Source organism: Maniola jurtina, chromosome 13 (assembly GCF_905333055.1).
Source record: "Maniola jurtina chromosome 13, ilManJurt1.1, whole genome shotgun sequence".
NCBI classification, from domain to species: domain Eukaryota; kingdom Metazoa; phylum Arthropoda; class Insecta; order Lepidoptera; family Nymphalidae; genus Maniola; species Maniola jurtina.
This window is the reverse complement of record NC_060041.1, coordinates 5,240,053-5,253,439: the sequence shown is the minus strand read 5'-3', so window position 1 is coordinate 5,253,439 and position 13,387 is coordinate 5,240,053. Positions and strand designations below refer to the sequence as shown.

The 13,387-nt window shown below is 35.4% G+C and overlaps 1 protein-coding gene across 6 annotated transcripts in view; it reads right to left on the bottom strand.

The window, feature by feature from the left end:
• Positions 1 to 439: 439 nt before the first annotated feature.
• The window catches only part of LOC123870882 (zinc finger CCCH domain-containing protein 13), a 76,034-nt gene continuing 63,086 nt past the window's right edge, over positions 440 to 13,387 (bottom strand). For 5 of the 6 annotated variants that reach the window (XM_045914363.1, XM_045914362.1, XM_045914365.1 and 2 more), the window contains 3 exons: positions 8,373 to 8,644; positions 7,485 to 7,709; positions 440 to 3,529 (listed from right to left, as the gene is read on the bottom strand). In XM_045914363.1, the coding sequence (XP_045770319.1) occupies positions 2,370 to 3,529; positions 7,485 to 7,709; positions 8,373 to 8,644 (1,657 nt within the window). In that variant the 3' untranslated portion in view covers positions 440 to 2,369. The remainder of the gene's footprint in view (positions 3,530 to 7,484; positions 7,710 to 8,372; positions 8,645 to 13,387) is intronic. The other variant, XM_045914368.1, reaches the window with a different exon arrangement.

Genomic DNA, 13,387 nt, shown 5'->3' with positions numbered 1-13,387 from the left:
CGATTATAAACGAGAATAATTTTAGAATTGGCTAAAGTACAAGTTGGTAGGTAAAACGATTTGCCTTTAGTTTAAGTTATACCCTTATACCCTACCTAATACAATTATTTTATACCCTAGTATTAAAAAAATTGTATTAGGTATGAGTGGAGATTTAAGAGTGTTTTATTATAGTAGTGCGATCCAAGCAAACGCAATAATATTTTTATTTATACGCGATATTTTTACGTTTTTAAAAATCCCGTGGGAATTCTATGACTTCCGGAGATAAAAAGTAGCCTAAATAGGTATGTCACTTTCCTCACTAAAAAATTATGTTGATCCATCGCGAGTCGCGACGTGATGGAAGGTTAAACCAACAAACAAAAAATTTGCATTTGCGATATTCTGTCGTCTAGTGATGGGTAGAGATAGCATTGAAATAAAAAAATGTCAGTTGATTAATAAACATTTATTAACATTTCACAGATACATTGTCAAAACGCTACGGGACGGAGTTGAGGTACTTTTACTAGTCACTGGCGGACAACATATTAATTAGTTTAACATTTATTAGGTAGACACACCTTTTTTAATTTTATACGAAACTTGCGATTTTTGCACGGCGATGACAATAATGTATGCTTATTAAACATTTTCAGAGTCATAAAGGCGGAAATAAACTATGGGATGTGTTCATAAGCCGCGGTTGACAGCCGCGACAGATAGGCCGTGTGCAGTTGTTTGGAACGCGGCTTGCGAGATATCTATCAATAATTATTATTATACGCAATTTAGTCTGAAATAAAAGATTATTTATTTATTCATTAGGTATTTAATTTAATTATCCAGATACCTATAACTTGCGGCAATCAGCCGCGTCAGATAATTTGTTTCCACCTTTGTGGTAGAAACCAATAGACTCAGTCAATTTATGGGCTGCTATTAGGTATAATTATTGCAAAAAAATTGCGTTATATATATTGTTTTAATCAACCATACTTTTAGGAGTATCCTGTAAAATTTTTACGGAACTTGGCCTAGGCGCACTGCCGTGCGCCACGATACATTTAATGTTCTCCAAGACACAGATTGAAATAGTTTTTGGATTTGGACTAGGCGTCCAATACCTACTTGGATTCATTTCACTTGAACACTAGAGTTTTTCTTTTTAACCTGACATCTTAAAAGAAGACGAGAAAAGAATAGTTTCACGCTTTTTAAAAAAGTTATTTGCGCCGACATTAAAATTTAGATTTTCAAATAAAATATAAACTAAGTTGGCAAATAAACCTTTATGAGCGTAATAGCGACCCAAGTAAAATAATATAAGATTTTCTGAAATGGGTTGATACCTATTAAAAATATAAATTCTATACTATAATTTTTATATAGTTACTATGTTATGATGGTTACACGTAAGAAAATGCTATATAATTTATATTTACAAATATATTTCTGTGACGCTTAGTGAGTATTTATCTAAGTATATTATAATATATCTAATCGTAAATGTTTTTCTCTTATAAGTCTCACGTCTCTTTTACAATCACATGGAATAGAGTACATTGTTGTTCATATGGCGTGATTCTATGTTTATAAATTGCATTACATTTCTATCTATTACCAATTCAAAGAATTTTATATGAAGAGAAAACGCAACGATCTTAGCATTTAAATTATATAAGATCTTTATAATTCGTACAACTTTTATTTACTATACCAACTTGAAAGTAACATGTTTCACTAAAACAGAACAAAGTCTTTCAAGGAAACCTAGATAGCTTTACGTAATGTTTATGTTGCAAATTAATATTCTTTCACAGATTCTAAATACGACTAGTTAAGAATCTATGTTATATACTTACTAAGAACACATCATAGTTTTCTGTATATTGTATACTGAAACATGATATACTTAGATAAAACTAAAATGATAAGGTACTTACTTAACTTTGTTTGTTTATTGTAGTTTTGTTATTTACATTTATATTGTCTCTTAATAAAATCCGTAATCTTTTCTATAACAGTTTCGTTGGTTTATAATAGGTACATTGCGATATATACAAAAAAGGACAACGAAATATTATGTTAGTAAGTATATTTATACCAATAGGCAACGATTTTTGACTACAACTAGTAATCATCGTCAGTTTCGAACTCACAAAATATATTACAAGCTACAACCGCGTAATTCATTTACTTACTCGTTTTCTGTGTATAGATCGATCAGGTTGAAAGTTCATTTCCAAATGAAAAAAAGAGTGGACACAAGATACTGCAAGATACCCAATGATAGGTAATAGTAATGATTAAACAAACCAAAGGCATTATAATTTATGAGTCCGTAGTCTAAACAGGTGAAGAATCTAAAAATCTACTATGGCATTTTAATAAGGCCTTACAGTACCAAGGCGACCCCTAGGTATCGGTTCGGCGTAACTGTGCCGGAATTTCGCCGGTTGCCTTTCGGCCAGGTCACTGAAATCTCTATAATCCCTTTCGAAATACCTATCCCTATCGCCCTCAACGTATGACTGCCGTTGTTCATCTAACAAACGAGAACGGCTGAATGCCTTTTGTCTATCGTTCCAGTTCCTTCTCCTATCGTCTATTACTGGCTCAATAATTTCATCTTCTTCAATGCGACGATCTAGCTCTCTTCTCTCTCTGTAGCGATCGAACTCCTCCCTATGCGCCTTTGGCTCAACTCTGTTCAGGTATTCTTCTGTGCCGTATTCGTATCTCTTTAAATCTTCGCGCTTTCGACCTACTCTTGGAAGTCTTTCTATTTCCCGGTGCCCTAAATCTGGAGCGCCTATATCGCGTATTCTATCTTCTTTGCGTCGGTCTGGGTCCCTGTGAGAACGTTCCAGGTCCCTATGAGAACGGTCAGTTTCTCGACGAGAGCCCAATTCTCTTTGACGTTCAGGACGCTCATCTCTTCTTTCCTCCTCCGGGGAAGAAGTCGAACGACTGTTTCTTTCCAGCATACTTCTTCTGATGGCCATGTGAGCCTCAAGTTCCCGGTTGAATCGCTCCCGTTCTAAGTTCATAAACTTTTCCTTGGCAACGTTAAATCGTTCTTTAGGCGAAGTGTCGGCGATCTTAAGACTGCCTTCACTGGCTCCTCTCTGGAGCTTACCGTACCTTCGGTCTTCGACCCGGTCTATGCTTCGATTCGATGGTTTTGTTTCAGCCACGTATCTTCGCCTATAGCTCGGGGTATCATCATCGAACTTATCAGTTTTATCCACAGAGCTTACAAACTTATCCTTCGGACGCTCCAGGGATTCGTGACGGAAGCGCCGTTCAAAGGTGGCTTCACGGAATGGTGCAAGTTGGTCTCGGTACTGGTCATTGTAGTCATCGTTGTAGGGAGTCCTATCGAAGTTGCGGGGCGAGAGGGTGCGGCGAGGGGGTGACGTACGGCGAGGGGGTGAGGTGCGGCGCGGGGGTGACAGGCGGCGGGGGGACGGAGCGCGACGTGGCGGTGACGCGTCGAAGGCTTCGTGCATCAAGTAAGCGGTGCTTTCGGCCCAGTCTTCCTCTGAAAAGAGAAAAGCATACATTAAGTACAATAAATTCTTACAAATATCTTTTTTGACCCAATTGCCTACTTTATAAGTTCGATAATTTATTCATGACTTATTGAAAACTAAATCCGATCTATTGTCAAATTCACTTTTACATATTATAACGGAACATTATCTCTTTTCTAAAACACATTGAACACACCATTCATTGATTTATGACTAAACTCGTTTGTTAAGCGAGCGCAGAAACTAGTTAGGACAGTCTGTAGATTTTGAGGAGGAATTTTAACTAGAAGTTGGAAATGACAAAATTTTTGCATATCTTGTAGGTAAATCCTTAAGTTGATGATCTGCTACCAAAATTAATCAATAAAGTGATAAATGAAGAATGACAATATTCTATAAACAATTAGAAACACTGTGGAAGTTATGCATCGAGGTGATAACTTTGAATTTTGAACAGATTGAGTCTCAGGTCTGCTGTGTAAACTAAGTTAAACCACTTTCTAGCACAGAAAAGAACCTGTCATACTCCCACGTGCTGCCATTACGATTTTATCGCCTGCCATCACACTAAATACGCGAAAGGTCTGAGATTTGGGTTTCGCAGCGAGTTTCGTTTATGTTTATTTGTTCCGTTGAACCAGTTTCTTTATTTTAAAACAAGTGGGAAAGTAATTAGCCTTTTAGGCTGTTTTCACTTTTATTTTTGTTTTCACTGTCGCCGACTTTACCACGGTAGCATGACATAAATGCTTTAGACTTCAGTTTCGTCCGTGTAAAATTTAGGTCAGGTGGTAGGTATATTCTAGCGTCCTAATTTTGATCAAAGCTAGGGCAGCTTGTAAAGACAAATATTCTGCGAAGCGTTACGTGGTGGTAAATTGGTGCTGATTCAACTGTAAGTTACTCTATGAAGTGAGAGACGTTACTTCATAGAGTAAGTGACGGAAATGCCAAGACTGTGCGGGCGGGAGGGATTAAGTATAGGTACCGATCTGAAGAAATTGGCAGAACTAACTAATTTAATTATTTTGCCTCAAATTAACTAGGATCAGTCATGTATCAGTATGTATAATAATTATTATCATTTATTACCTTAGCCTTGCGATCGTTAAATTGTAACTTGTATCGTCTCACTGTTTATGTACCTATTTATAGCATTTTACGCTGCGTTAATGCTATAATATAATATTTCTGCAGGAAACATCGTGAAAAAGAAAGCACTATTTTTAGACTTATCAATCCAAACCAATCAAATTAAGTCCTACTTAGATTGTTTATATTATTCAAAGAAGAAATTTAACAAAAAAAAAATTAAGACAAAAGGTCCTCAGGTTTGTGTGAAATAACGATAATTCATGAAAATGATGTTAAAAATCCATAATTTCATATTAATATCACTATTATAAATCCGAAAGTGTGTCTGTCTGTCAGTCTGACTGCTAGCTTTTCACGGCCCAACAGTTTAACCGATTTTGATGAAATTTGGTACAGCAGTTAGTTTACATCCTGAGGACGGACATTTTATCCCGAAAAATCATAGAGTTCCGACGGGATTCTTAAAAGCCCATCCGTTTAACAGAGATCCCATGGGATTTTTAAAAAACCGCGACATCATCCACGCGGACGAAGTCGCGGGCATCGTCTAGTAATAAACAAGTGCTTAATCAATGAAAATTGGTAGACGTTGCTAGTTGAACAACCATATTATTCATAGCAAAAACCGTAATTCCATGTAAGGTCGTGCGCAATGGTTTGTGAAACAATAGGTTTTTGTCTCGCCAAAACCATCTTGCTTATTCACAGTCAAATTATTACAGATGGTATCGGTCAATGAACAATTTTAGTAGATAGTTACCTAGTGGTTTCCTCTAGTGAGGCAACCTGAAGCATAGACGCATTAAACTATTTTTAACCCTCGACCCAAAAAGAGGGGTGTTATAAGTTTGACGTGTGTATCTGTGTATCTGTGTATCTGTATATCTGTGTATCTGTGTATCTGTGTATCTGTATATCTGTCTGTGGCATCGTAGCGCCTAAACGACTGAACCGATTTTAATTTAGTTTTTTTTGTTTGAAAGGTGGCTTGATCGAGAGTGTTCTTAGCTATAATCCAAAAAAATTGGTTCAGCCGTTTAAAAGTTATCAGCTATTTTCTAGTTTTCTTGTAGAAAAGAAGGTTAGATAACCCTTAGATTCATAATATTCAAGTGTCAATTGACAAATGTCAAGTTGTCAAGATGGACGTTGCCTAGATATACATAATTATTTATTTGAAAATGATTTGTCGGGGGTGTTGAAAATTTTTAATTTACACTTGTTTAGTTAGTACCTTTCAAAAGAAAGATTGGGTGGAAATTACACTAATTTCATTTTTATATTAAGTAAACGAAGATTCAGTTTTAAATGAGGAGTTAATACAGGGACATTTAAACATAATTCAACCGAATTATAACACCTCTATGTTACAGTAGGAAACAAAATCTTCGTAGAGTAGCACTTTACGTTCAGTTGTAAGAAATATTCTATAGACAAATGCGATAAGAAAATATATTTTTTCAGTTTATACTTAATAATATTAATAAACGGCATTACCTTCATTATACCTAATCATCGATGTACCTAATTTAGTATTCAATCAACCTAATGCCCTTTAACAGACCTACCTACTTACCTTAAACTTTAGGATTTTTCGTTTTTTGAACGAGATAAATGGCAGGAATGTACTGCAAATGACGTCAGTACCAGCCATATGTCGATCTGTCAGCAAGTGGGCACATAAAGTTGCAAAGTGCAACCATTCGGCGCGAAGGTGAGCCCGCGTTCTTGAACCATTTGAGAGCGAGAGATTGTAGTGTAAAGGCTTATACAGATACAAAGCGTAACGCAAGCTACACGCTAGGACGTCACACTAAGGTTGAAATCTATAGAGTGCACTTTGACTTTGCTCAGACTTAATTTCAGTTAAAACGAGACAGATTTATGCCAGCGATATAACGCTGTCTCGTTTTAACAGTGTCTTAAGTACGCTATCCTGAAAAGGGTGTGGCAGTTTACAACCTTTTCAGGATAGCCCGCTTTTATTTTAGACTGTACCTACAACTAATTGAGATTGTAATCGAGGGCTTACTTGTATCTAAATTTAAAAAATCGAGGTACCGCTTTGGAGACGCAGCAGTCGCGCCGCGCTGTCTACGCGCGATGTGTTTGCCCAAGCCTTGAATCATGTAAACCGCGTCTCAATGTATTAATTTTGTTAAGACAGTTCCTTGCTCTACTCATAAAAAAAAATTAGAGAACTAAATATAAAAATAAATAGGTAACTATAAAAGTCATATACTCGTAAAGAGCCATAGATGGTCCATGATCATGAGAAAAGTCTTCATTTATTGAGCTTAGGTTTAATGTACCAACCTATTCTAAGTTTCTAGCTTAACATAGGTCATAGCTCGTGATTAAACCATATAGCCATAGAGACATATTAGCGTATAGCTCTCAACGCATCATATCCGTGAATTTTAGCATAAATAAACATTTTAGATGCAATTAGTGATCTCATCTCTATTAAATTGTTTATATTACTATGTATAATATTATTTTGTTTGTAGACCTTGAAAACCTGTCCCGCTTTAGCTTTATACACTAAAGAATGTTGCAAATTGCAATTGTGCAGACTTAAACATTGCTAGGGCTTAGCATTGAAGTTTGACAGGTAAGTAGGTAAGTACAATGTGATGATCGCAATCACTTTTTACTTTTACGCTTAATGACAAAGATAGCACAACGTTTGAGACTAAAAGATTTCCTTACGTTAACTAATCTGCGTTTCTTACATTGAAATAGCGTACTACTTGTGGCACTACTGAAAGTAGGTAAAAGGTGTCAATGGCACCTTCAAGTATGCTTCAAACATGGCGAACCTTAATCGTGTAACTGATAAATAAAGAAACGTAATATCTTCCTTACCACTTGTACTATGATTATCATGTCTTGGGTATTCGTTCCGTTCTGGTGACGGCGCTAGATCGCTTCCAATACCAGAGCTTCCTCCTGAAGACTCCAGCTTGCGTCGCGCGTTGATTCCTACGATGTTCTGGTTGAGGCAGCGTCTGGTGTCTATGTTGCTCAGGTTTCCCTTCTGGCGGTGCACAGTGTCATAGTCGCGCGGTGGTAGAAGGATTGGACTTTTGCCTGGAAGTTTTTGGGTATATGCAATAGGCAGTTTGTGTACAGGTCAATTTAAGATACCTTATATATTTTAGCTGAACAGCCGCTAAGCATATTTGTATAACATAATACACAAAATATATATTAACAACATTTTTAAATATAAATAAAGGACTGATCATATCAACGTACAGCTGTGGGCCTAGCTATGTCAATTTGCAGGTTGTCTTTATGAACACCCTAACATAAAAAAAACATGTGGGGCTCACGAATGTTCATGTTAATAAGACTACGGTTTAAAAAACTAGTCCTTTTTGCCAATTTTTCATGCCTTAACCGCTAAACCATTGTTGATGAAATTAAAGGAGATTAGTCGCACAAGTAAACAGAAATTCCAGGCAGACGAAGTGGTGAACTGCTAGTATAAAATATGTATTTGATAAATAAAATAGAATTTTATACGAAATATATCTACCAAAATAAGCATTTTCACTATTTTCGCTGTTACTACATTAATTAACTACAATTATTAATAGGTATAATCGTCAATCTACAACTTACAAAGCATAATAAATACAATACATACCACTGTACTTAGAATACATACCAGTGCATACATGAAACCCGTGCGGAATATTGCATGACCAAAGCACGAAACTTACGTAAAATTGAGAAAAATTGACTGACCTAGACCCTTTTTACCTGTAGACAACTTTTGTTTCAACTCTGCAGCCAAGCTATCGTAAAGATTGGCAACATTTCTGTCCTCATTGCTTCCTGAGTCAGATTCTCGGGATACTTCACTCCCTAGGGAGGAATCTGGGGGTTTCTTGGATGGGAGAGCTCCTCTCATCTGCAGTTTTCGCTCTATGTCGGCGAACTTCTTCTGGTTTTCTGGGCGATCGATCAGCGCTTGCAGATGCGTGTACAGCATCTCCGCGGTGTTGTCTGAGTCACATCTGTTGACAAGATAAATATTTTTAAGTTGATTTTACAATTTTCCCTTTCTCTATACCTCTCCGTTAGTCAACTGTTTGTGTCTTTAGGCTGGGTTTATATCTATTTAGATACACAAAACATATAAAAAGGTAATTCCTATTCACTTTATAAATCTTACCATTTAAATACAGTTAAGTTCATAAAATCTGTTGAGCTTTTGTGAGGCTTCGATTGGAAAATGTTTATTAGTCATTTCATAGCCAACGCAGCAACTCGTAAATGTGCAAACCGATAAGTACATTTTATCGATTTATCGATACTAATCTATTACTCGATGGCGTTAATTCATTGGTATAACAGTATAGCAATTTAGGTTATTACTCCCGTTTAAGGGCCTCGCCGTAACACCGACCGAGCAACCTGCGTTACTTCTCCTAATCCGGTACTGCGTTGCGAATCGTAACGGTTTTATTAAAACGTGTCACTCGAACAGCGTTGCTAACTTGTTGGTAGAAAAACATTGGTATTTCTAGGTAAGTATTTGGGTACTGACTTCTGACGATATATTTTGTCTACGTCGTGTCATGCTTATAAAAATATCCAAGGTGAAATTCCAGTTTTAAATAAAATTAAAATAGTTTATCTCTATTTTATACAATTAAGGCGGTTTTAACTCGGAGATAAATTAATAATATAATCAAACTGATGATGAAAAAGAAGTAGAAGTTTAGAAGTTAAATGTGAGTAGGTACACAGCTAAAGGCAGATTGCCACTTTGTTTTAAAAATTTAGACAAGTGATGTGATAGAGAAGATAATAATTACCCACTAATTATATGGAAATAATAATTGATTTGTATTTTAGTAGCTACAAAGATAACTTATCATATAGGCAAGACATTTCAAACATTGAATATAAATCACAGGCTGATTCTGTTATTCAAATAGATTGGCTTTTACGTATATGGTATACACAACAGTAGTCTCCTGTCAATTTAGCTAACTTATAGTTTTGCTCACAATTGTATTGGCATGATAATAGGTAACAACTAAATCCAGAACATGCGACGAAAATAATTGTAGGGGCACATTAAACGCGCGCGTACGTCGGTACGATATTATATTACAAATAACAGCTATGAAGCACGCTTATCACGCGCACAAGTAGCAATACAGCGCGGTGCGCGCTCATCTCCTTCTCGCCTAGTATTACCTAGTAGAACAAACATTATACAGTAACTTAACTTTTATAACAACTAGCTTATGCCCGCCGCTTCGTTCGTTTTATAGGATTGATTTTCCAAAAATCCTTTCTTAGGCGACGTCTACGTCTATCTGTTATCTGCATGCCAAATTTAGCTCGATTTGTCCAGTAGTTTGAGATGTGTGTTGATAGATCAGGCAGTCAGTCAGTCACTTATCTTTTCTATTAAGATTAGGTAAATAAATACTAGAAGTTGGTCTCGGTGCAGTTGAACTGCCATCGCGCGTTGTGTGTGTATCAGGCTTAAGTGTAGAGCTGTGTCATCATTTAAATATTACCGACAACGGTTGCAGCTGTCGATAGAATGGACTCTAATGCAAAACGAATTACAGTAGATGAACACGGTAGTTTTGTAACTTAAAGCTGAAGTCGAAAATTGACAAGGTTTTGTCGTTTTAGTTTTCTCTGTAGTCTTATGGCAAAATATTCGTAGACGCGTAGCGAGCTTGAATCCCTGTGAAAAGGGGCCCAGGATGAGTTCGAAACTAGTCGGGCTTACGTCTACTAAATACGTGAGTAGCCGGAATAACCTATACTTATACTTAATGGAAATCACTTACGATAGTTTAAACGCTATTTCTACCTACGAGTACTTCAAAGAATTCGATTATTTTGAAATAGCACTTCTATACCTACTTATTTTCTTCAATGGTTTTTATACTTTATAGAATCTACCAATATTATCTTTATTTGACTTAATAGGTATATGGTAATATACCTATTAAGTCAAATAAAGATAATATATAACGGATATTATGCAAGACGATAGCAACATACTTTCATGTTGTATGTTTGAATGGGCGGAGCTTTAAACATTAATATGAAATGAATTACAACTTACCTACATACTATATTTTGTAACCATATCCACTACCTCTCTATTATTTATCTTTGTTATGGTGATATAATGTCGTTGATCTACTTTTGGAAACAAGTTCTGAAGTTCTTATGCCACAATGGCATATTTATCAAATGCGATAGGTGTGTCCTACTAGAAATTACATACCTACTTACACTTACTTACATAAATATGATAATCACTTATCAGGATTATGTTAGGTAGCTACTAAATACTCAAATTAAATAAAATTAAACCAACCATAAAAAATATTAAACGAACATAAAAAATTAATAACGAGTTTAATATTTTTTATGGTTGGTTTAATTGACCTTCGAGTCTTCATTTTCATAGTACGCAGAATAAAATGATGGTGTTCTGTAAATATACTTACATAGGTAAAAAAAATCCAGTAATTCAAGTAAGTATTTAATTTTTTCTTCTATTTGATGTAGGCTTCTAAAAAAATAAGTATTTAAAAATGTACCTACCTACCTAATAAACATAATATTGTAGGTAGAGTCAGTAATTTTAACTCCAATTGGTACCAATTACTGACAAAAAGGCAGGTGTTGGAATACACCTACCTAGTAGGCACGCGTGAGTTTTTGTACATTTATTTCATTAACCCCCGACCCAAAAAGAGGGGTCTTATAAGTTTGACGGGTGTATCTGTGTATCTATCTGTGGCATCGTAGCTCCTAAACAAATGAACCGATTTTAATTTAGTTTTTTTTGTTTGAAAGGTGGCTTGATTTAGATTGTTCTTAGTTATAATCCAAGAAAATCGGTTCAGCCGTTTGAAAGTTATCAACTCTTTTCTAGTTACTGTAACCTTCACTTGTCGGGGGCGTTATAAATTTTTAATTTACGCTTGTTAAATAAGTAATAGGCATTAAATATCTACCTATGTTTAAGTTAACGAACAATCTCATTATGATATTAAGTTAAAACTATTTGCCTGAACAGAACCCAGAATTACCGTGATTGCAAATAATTTACCAGCAAAGTGGATATTATTTAAAATGAATGTAGTGCATAATTTTAAAGCACCCACAGTCCAGACATAATGTACATAGTTAAACAAACGTTTATTTGAAGAACTGGTTATTAAATAATGGTCATTATACCGGCCTACCATAATTATTACGATTTACACCTTACTTAAGAGTAATAAGGTATTTGCCAAATCATTTTACGCGGTAATGAGAAGTTTATAGTTCTAGAGTTGAGTAGTTAAAGCAAGTCATACTTAATTGCTTAAAATGCACACACACATAGTTCTGAGAAAGCTCTGAAAAGTTAGAGGTGTGTGTATCCGGGATTAAAGCTATTATCCCCGAATAAGAGGCCGACGTTCTATCACCACTCTATTATTATTAACCTAAAAAAGTCATTCATATGTAACTATATGTAATATCATGCATATTAATCTATACTAATATTATAAAGAGATAAAGTTTGTAAGTTTGTTCGTAGGAAGCAATCTCTGGAACTATTGAACCGATTTGGAAAATTCTTTCACCAGTAGTAAGCTACATTCTTCCTGAATTAAGCTATATTTTACTAACCCTCGACCCAAAAAAGGGGTGTTATAAGTTTGACGTGTGTATCTGTATATCTGTCTGTGGCATCGTAGCTCCTAAACAAAATCATAATTGTAATAAACTATCCGTGTGAAGTCAGGGCGGGTTGAATATAACGTGTTGGTAAATACTAAGCACAAAAGCAGACCTAGCGTTGGAATGCTGACATTTTAAAATTCAATGTCGTCTTCACATTCACAAGATGTGGCTTCGGGCTCGCTCAGTAAGAGAGGCCCCTTGATAAGGTCAGCATTTTATTGTGAACCCGGACATTGTGCATACGATGCGTAATTAATAAGGCTTTTAATTGAAATTATGATGCGTTAATTGATTAAAACCGGTCAAGTGCAAGTCGAACTCGTGCACCGAGGGTTCAGTAGGTAGGTACTACGGAATAAGTAGACGGTTAGAATCACTTTTGTTAACGAACCGCAAAATCAACTTTGTTTTAAAAGGTTTATTGTTTATATCAGAGAAACTATGATAGTTGAAGCGTTGGTTTTATTTTTCCTGTAAAATATTCATCACCTTTTAATGACCGAATTAATTTCAGATTTTTCGATTGTACAATATTGATAGTTTCGCAAAGTATTTATTATATTGTCGGACGAAGTCGCGGGCAGCATCTAGCGTAGTTTAATAAAACACAATAATATTCTACAAGGGATTTTAAAGTCGTTCTAAAATAACGATATCCAATTTCATTGACTATAATACCTATAGATAGGAATTAATTAATTAGTAACCTAATAAAAAATATTATTATGTGCTCGTGACCTGTACCTACAACACTGATCCTGTTTTTAATGTCTGACGCACGAGGAATGTTACTAGACATTTAATTATATGAATCAAGGTCAATATGAATATTTATTTAATTATATGTACAATATCGATATAAAAACATAAATAAAATCTTTCGAGCGAGCGAAAAAGCGAGTCGGACTTGCACACGAAGGATTCCGTACCATCGTAGGTACAGGAAATAGTAATAATTATTTTTTTTAAAATTTATTGCGCCATTTTGAAATTTTCATTAGACCGTATTTATTGTTATAGCGGCAATAGATGTACAT